Below are 8,492 nucleotides of genomic sequence, written 5' to 3'. Positions count from 1 at the left end.
AAATTTGGAATTCCTGAGGATTATAGAAACCTCGCTAATTCATGAGGCTTAAGGGGCAATCTCTGAGTGATAAATGTCATGGTCTACCAGATCCTCTTTTTTCTATACTTCCTCATTTTTTCTATTGAATTCGTTATTAGTATTGAATGTGTTAATAGTCATTCCTGATATTTTTTCCTAGAAGAAGCTATTTCTATTAACTTGCTTTTATGGCATTTCAAGTGTATCTTGAACACATACATGAAAATAGTTTGAAAATACACTGACCTTGTGGCATCACAAATTATTGGCAATTACAATTTGATATTATGTCCAGAAACTAAAGCCTAGAACAGCATAATGACTAGTACCACGTTCCATGTGTCACAAATACTATGATTCTCAATGCCTAGGATGCTAAAACTGAAATAAATGAGAAGGGGTTGCCTTATTGGAATTAACAAACCTATTTTTGAGTTTCTTTATGGCTGTCTTTACTTCTTGATTTCTCAAAGTATAGATAACTGGGTTCAGAATGGGAGTAAAGATGGTGTAAAACACAGACAGGATCTTTTCTATCACAAAGCTGTTTTGTGGCCACATGTAAATGAATATACATGGGCCAAAAAACATGACGACAACAGTGAAGTGAGCTGTACAGGTAGAAAGGGCCTTAGATGATCCTCTGAAAGAATGCTGCTTGATAGTAACCAGGACAATAACATATGAAGTAAATAAAAGAATAAAGCAGGACAAAGCTATTATTCCACTGGTTGAGATCATAAAGAGGCCCAAAACATAAGTATCCACACAGGCCAGCTGAAAGACCACAGGTAGGTCACAAAAGAAGCTATCTACCTTATTGGGACCACAGAATGGTAGTGTGAGGGCAAATATGACCTGGCTCATGGAATGCATGATCCCAACAACCCAGGAAGCTACCACAAAAGCAGCACACACCTGGGGACTAATGATGGAAGCATAGCGCAGGGGTTTACAAATTGCAATATACCTATCAAAAGACATAGCCATTAGTAAAACGATCTCAGTGCCAGTGAAAAGGTGCAGAAAGAATATCTGGGTGATGCAGCCATCAAAAGAGATGGTTTTATGTCCAATCAGGTAATCTGTAATCATCTTGGGAGTAGCAAAGGAAGCAAGAGACATATCAATGATAGAAAGATTGGTAAGCAAGAAATACATAGCAGAGTGAAGGTGAGAGTCAGATACTACTGTGATGACTATGAGGCTATTGCCCACCATTGTCGCTACATAAAACAGTGAAAACACCATAAAGAAAACCATCTGTACTTCCCAAGAATTAGAGAACCCCAGTAAAATAAATTCAGACATGGTAGACTTATTGGCCATATCCATTGTGTTGTTTCATAAGTAGAAACCTGAATAAAGAAGAAAAAATAATAGAAATTATGATTTAATTGGAAAAAAAGCTCCATTTCCAAGAGTATATTTTCAAAGACTTTGTTTCCTCTCTGACAACGTATCCTTACTATTCTTTTTAACCTTCTCATTTGGTATATTGGTTTGAAAGGAAATTGTAAAGTAGTACATATAAAGCAAAATGCTCTAAATCATGTGATCCTAATTATTGAAAACAACACTTTTACTCCTTTTTCCTAGTGCCAAATGGCAATGAAGTGGAAATAATACTATAAAAAGTCCTACCTACATAAATTCTATTCATTCTTCCTAATGATAATGTCTAATATTTAGTAAGCACTTACCTTATACTGCCAATGTGTAAAACACACAGAGACACGCATACATGCACATATATGTGTAGTCATTTGGAGTTATCCATGAATATATCCTTACTGAAAAGTAATATAATAGCATATCACAAGTAAGGATTCTTAAGAAGCATTTATAGTAAGGCTTCAAAGAACAGTTGTAGAACAGTTATAAATTTCCAGAAAAGAACTGTTAAGATATTTACAGATAACAGTTTCCTGCTTAAAACCTAGCAGAAACAGAGAAGACTAGTTTTGTTGATACTCATGGAAGAAGACTAATTGTCAAGTTTTTACAATAAACAGTCAAAGAAAAGACATTTAACTTCTTTTGGTCACCATTTCCTTTCACTAAAACACAAATCTGCTCCTCCTACAAATGCTTGTAATTTTACAATTTAAAATTTTACATTTGTTTCCTAAAGGATATATCACATCACTTTTATGGCAAAGAGCTCAAAAATCAATCTTTGTTTTTCCATATTATATATGCCAACATGAAGCTGTTCTATGCACCTCAGCTCTATGCAATACCAGAATGGGCAAGCACTTAACGTCTTTCAAAAGAAATCATTTATAATTCACCTTTATTTACCAGATCTATGGCAGAACCATGGCTTTAGATGATTCAGGTTTAAGTAGGCTTCTGACAGAGATCATAGGAGAAAATCTTAAACATAAATAAATGACCTAAGTGAATCATTAGTGGCTTAGCAGCTACAGACAAAATGGATATTGTAAGTACTTGGGAATTCACCGTGAAAACCTCTTGCAATGGGACTTATTAAACAACAAAGATGGTATTAGTGTGTTCACAAAGGGAAGATATTTCAGAATCTCATGGGAATTTACAATGATTGTTTTCACCTGGACCAAAGAAATTTAGTAAATGGAAGTTAGAAAAGTTATCCTTTTAAAAGACAGCAGGAAATACCAAGTCACCTAATCTTAATAAGCAGTTAGTTGTCTAAATCTGTTATGGAAGCAATGGAGAATAAAACCCAAAACATCACCTCTGCTTCAATTAATTTAGAGTCCTTTGGAGGTAATGAACACCCATGAATAAAACATTTGGTAAAGATACAACTAAACAAATCTTGTGCGAAGCCACTTCTCAGGAACCTTGAGTGAAATGAACTTCAGCTGAAGGAAAATTTATAATGTGCTTTAAAATCAAGAACGTATTCTTGCAGAATTGCAAGGCCTAGAAAAAAGCCTAAAATTTTGATTGGTAGAAGAAAAACATGCATGTGTAGAAAAACAATGTGGATTTATCCAAGTACTTCTGAGGGAGAAATCTGAGCAAGGCATTACTAAATGAAACTGATAAAAAGAGATAGCATTGACTATGGTATTGATAATGTGAATAGTATTGTGATTAATAAACAAAAATTCTAAGTAACTGTCGATATGAATAGTTTTATTTATTGACTATGAACAGTATGATTGCAATCTAGTGGCAGTTTCTGTGGACTGCATTTTCAAAAATAAAAATTGTCTACCTTTCTGTATATGTTCCATTCTTTCAGGGTTTCTCCTGTGCTGGGGGAGGAGCGTAACTCCCACCTCATTTACCAGGGCTTGGCTACATGGCTTACTTTGCTGAATGTACTTTGAGCAGAAGTGCCATAGGCCACAGCTGAGAAAGCTTTACCAGTTTATGTGTTACTGCTGCATTGTTCTTCCACCTCCTGTTGCCCAGGACAGACAGAGTAAATTCAAAGAGATATGGAGGCCCACTGCTTGTGGACACAAAGATACAATATTACTAATATAGCAACAGCTCCTAATTGAACACTATCTTAATCAACATCTCAGTAGGAATTTTTAAGAAATAAAATTTACATAAATTGTTAAGACAGAAGATCACCAAAGCAATTTGCTAGGCTCGTATCACCTGTTTTCAGAACCTAATATAAAGCTATTATAATCAATTGAGCCTGATGTTTGCCTAAGACTAGACAAGTAGATAAGTGGAACAGAGTAGAAAATCAGAAAAAAAAAATACATACATTGATGGTCACCAATTTTCAACAAAGCTGCCCAAATAACTTGAGGTAAAGGATAGTCTTTTCATCAAATACTGTTGAAATAATTGGATATCTGTATGCAAACATAACTAAAATAAATTCCTCAATCCTTGCCTATGCCTATAACAAGAATCAATTTCAAATGAATATGGGCCTAAATGTTAAGTTACAGCTCAAAAGTCACACAATAAAACTCAGGAGAAATTCTTTTGACCTAAAGTAAAGAAAAAATCTCTAAAAAATTTTTTTAATTAATAATAAGCTAAATAAAACATTAAAACTTCTGGTCTCTAGAAAATTCTGTTAAGTAAGTAAAACCGTACCACTAACTGGAAGAAAATATTTGTATCAAGAGCACAACTGGTACAAACGGAAAAGGTATACCCATTTTTGGAAAATGGCTTGGCAATTTACACGGAGAAACATAAAATTACTATGTAACCTGGTAAGTTTCTCTTAGGCACTTATTTAAGAAAATAAAAGCACTTATTTTGTTCCTAATCAAAAATAGAACGAGGAGCCAGTTATGGTGGCACACAAGAGCTACAAGAGCAAAATGCCAATTTATCTACAAGGGAAAAACCATCAGAAGTACATCAGACCTCAGCAGAAAAACTAAATGCCAGGAAAGCACAGAGTGATGTACTTCAAGCCCTGAAAGTAAAAACAACCAAGTTTTCCATATCCAACAAAGTTATCCATTAAAAATCAATACAGAAATAAAGATTTTCCAAGATAAGCAAGAACTAAAGTTACTAATGACCACTAAGCCACCATCACAGAAGATACTTAAAGGAATCTTAGACACAGAACAGAAGAAAGAAGATCACAAACACCACCTCAAGAAAAAATAAAGTTTATGAAAGGAATAGTGGAACAAATGAAGATTAGTAAAGAATCGAACATGATTAACTCAGTAAATGAACAAACTCTCAAAATGATAATAGAAAAGGATAAATAATAGTGGACTTAACCAAGAAAAATGCCAGAGGAATTACAGGAACCAGAAACACTCTCAATTATAACCCAAAATGTAAATGGTCTTAACTATCCATTTAAAAGATGATGGCTGGTTAAATATTAGCAAACAGAATTCAACTGTTTGTTGTCTGCAATAAACTATTTCACCACAGGCACACAGACTGAAATCAAAGGATGGAAAATGATATTCTAAGCGAGTAGAAACTTAAAGCAAGCAAGAGTAGCTATACTCATATCTGACACAATAGATGTCAAACCAAAATGAATCAAAAGAGATACAGAAGGTCACTGTGTATTAACAGAGGGAATAATCTGTCAAGAATATAACTAATGTAAATATATATGCACCCAATGTTGGTGTACTCTGTTTAAACATACAAATGCTACTGAAAATAAAGAGAGGTAGGTCCAGATACAATCTTAGTGGGTAAGTGACTTTAATAACCCTCTCATCAAGAGAAAAATTATCCAGACAAAGAACTCAACAAAGAAACTTCAAAATTAAACTGCACCATAGAGCAAATGGACTTAATACACATCTATAGAATATGCCATTCAATAGTGGCTGAACACACAGTCTACTCAGCAGCACACGGAACTTTGTTCAAAAGAGATCACTTTTTAGGCTGTAAAGCAAGTCTTTACAAAAAACAAAAAACTGAAATAGTTACTTAAACATCAGATCACTTACTGATAAAAATAAACAAAGTACACAAACTACCAAAAACTTGGGGATTGAATAACACACTTTTGAATAATCAGTGGTTAATTGAAGAAATCAGGGAGGAAATTAAAGCATTCCTAGAACCAAACAAAAATGAGATTACACCATACCAAACCAGGTCTGAAGGTACAGGCTTATAAACCCAAATACAAGAGTTCTTAGCAAAAGACTTGCAAACTGAATTCAACAGTGCCTTAAAAATATACACTATCATCAAGTTGTTTTCATTCCATGGGTGCAAGAATGATTACTCATATACAAAACAATAAATGAAATACTGCACAGAATAAAATCAGGAACATGCACCACAAGATCATCTCAAAAGACAAGAAAAGTCTTGGATAAAATTCATCATCCCTTCATGATAAAAGCCTTGAAGAAATTATTCATAGAAGGAAAATGTATTGACATAATAAACACTGTATAAGCTAAGGCAGCCCTGAGAGGAAAGTTTATAGACATAAGTGCATATATTAAAAAGACTGAAAGATCCCAAATCAATGACTTAATGATACATCTCAAACTCCTAGAAAAACAAGAACAAGCAAATCCCAAAACAAATAGAAGGAGAGAAATAATAAAAATAAGAGCTGAAATCAACAAAATAGAAACCAAAAAAACCATACAAAGAATTAATGAAACAAAAAGTTGGTTCTTTGAAAAAATAAACAAGATCGATAGACCCCTGGCAAACCTGACTAAAATGAGGAGAGAAAAAATCCAAACTAGTAGAATCAGGAATGCAAAAGGGGAGATAACAACAAACACCATGGAAGTCCAGGAAATCATCAGAGACTACTTTGAGAACCTATATTCAAATAAATTTGAAAATCTTAAAGAAATGGACAGATTTCTAGATACATATGATCATCCAAAACTGAACCAAGAGGAAATCAATCACCTGAATAGACCTATAAAACAAAATGAAATTGAAGAAGCAATCAAGAGTCTCCCCAAAAAGAAAAGTCCAGGACCTGATGGATTCTCTGCTGAATTCTATCAGACCTTTAAAGAACTGAAACCAACCCTCCTTAAACTGTTCCACGAAATAGAAAGGGAAGGAAAACAGCCAAACACATTTTATGAAGCCAGTATTACACTTATCCCAAAACCAGGCAAAGACACCTCCAAAAAGGAGAACTATAGGGCAATCTCCTTAATGAACATTGACGCAAAAATCCTCAACAAAATAATGGCTAACCGAATTCAGCAACACATCAAAAAGATTATTCACCACGAATAAATGTAATAAACCGCATTAACAGAAGCAAAGACAAAAACTACTTGATCATCTCAATAGATGCAGAAAAAGCCTTTGATAAGATCCAACATCATTTCACGATAAAACCTCTAAGAAAACTAGGAATAGAAGGAAAGTACCTCAACATTATAAAAGCTATATATGACAAACCTACAGCCAGCATTATACTTAATGGAGAAAAACTGAAACCATTCCCTCTAAAATCAGGAACCAGACAAGGATGCCCACTATCTCCACTCCTATTCAACATAGTACTGGAATTCCTAGCCAGAGCAATTAGGCAAGAAGAAGGAATAAAAGGAATACAAATAGGTAAAGAAACTGTCAAAATATCCCTATTTGCAGATGACATGATCCTATACCTTAAAGACCCAAAAAACTCTACTCAGAAGCTTCTAGACATCATCAATAGCTATAGCAAGGTAGCAGGATATAAAATCAACATAGAAAAATCATTAGCATTTCTGTACACTAACAATAAGCAAACGGAAAAAGAATGTATGAAAACAATTCCATTTACAATAGCCTCAAAAAAAATCAAATACCTAGGCGTAAACCTAACAAAAGATGTGAAAGACCTCTACAAGGAAAACTATATACTTCTGAAGAAAGAGATTGAGGAAGACTATAGAAAGTGGAGAGATGTCCCATGCTCATGGATTGGTAGAATCAACATAGTAAAAATGTCTATACTCCCAAAAGTAATCTACATGTTTAATGAAATTCCCATCAAAATTCCAATGACATTCATTAAAGAGATTGAAAAATATACCATTAAATTTATATGGAAACACAAGAGGCCACAAATAGCCAAGGCAATACTCAGTCAAAAGAACAATGCAGGAGGTATCACGATACCTGACTTCAAACTATATTACAAAGCAATAACAATAAAAACAGCATGGTACTGGCACAAAAACAGTCATGAAGACCAGTGGAACAGAATTGAGGACCCACATATGAAGCCACACAACTATAACCAACTTGTCTTTGACAAAGGAGCTAAAAATATACAATGGAGAAATAGCAGCCTCTTCAACAAAAACTGCTGGGAAAACTGGTTAGCAGTCTACAAAAAATGAAACTAGATCCATGTATATCACCCTATACCAATATTAACTCAAAATGGATCAAAGATCTTAATATCATACCCCAAACTCTAAAGTTGATACAGGAAAGAGTAGGAAAAACTCTGGAGTTAGTAGGTATAGGTAAGAACTTTCTCAATGAAACCCCAGCAGCACAGCAACTAAGAGATAGCATAGATAAATGGGACCTCATAAAGCTTCTGTTCATCAAAAGAAATGGTCTCTAAACTGAAGAGAACACCCACAGAGTGGGAGAAAATATTTGCCAACTATACATCAGACAAAGGACTGATAACCAGAATATATAGGGATCTTAACAAACTAAATTCTCCCAAAACTAATGAACCAATAAAGAAATGGGCAAGTGAACTAAACAGAACTTTCTCAAAAGAAGAAATTCAAATGGACAAAAAACACATGAAAAAATGCTCACCATCTCTAGCAATAAAGGAAATGCAAATTAAAACCACGCTAAGATTCCACCTCACACCTGTTAGAATAGCCATCATTAGCAACACCACCAACAACAGGTGTTGGCGAGGATGCAGGGAAAAAGGAACCCTCTTACACTGTTGGTGGGAATGTAAACTAGTACAACCACTCTGGAAAAAAATTTGGAAGCTACTTAAAAAGCTAGACATCGATCTACCATTTGATCCAGCAATACCACTCTTGGGG

At 34.4% G+C, this 8,492-nt stretch overlaps 1 protein-coding gene across 1 annotated transcript; it reads right to left on the bottom strand.

Annotated features, from left to right (window-relative positions):
• Positions 1-396: 396 nt before the first annotated feature.
• Positions 397-1,356, bottom strand: LOC109681041 (olfactory receptor 4K2). The gene has a single exon (XM_020155628.1). It carries the CDS (start codon positions 1,354-1,356, stop codon positions 397-399), a length of 960 nt encoding a protein of 319 aa, XP_020011217.1.
• Between the last annotated feature and the right edge of the window lie 7,136 nt (positions 1,357-8,492).

This window comes from Castor canadensis, chromosome 3 (assembly GCF_047511655.1).
Source record: "Castor canadensis chromosome 3, mCasCan1.hap1v2, whole genome shotgun sequence".
Lineage (NCBI taxonomy): Eukaryota > Metazoa > Chordata > Mammalia > Rodentia > Castoridae > Castor > Castor canadensis.
Note: the sequence above shows the minus strand (reverse complement) of the source record. Positions and strands in the feature narration are given on the sequence as shown.

Excerpts from the sequence above, each read along its gene's own strand:
- LOC109681041 (XM_020155628.1), bottom strand. The coding sequence starts at position 1,356 with ATGGATATGGCCAATAAGTCTACCATGTCTGAATTTATTTTACTGGGG.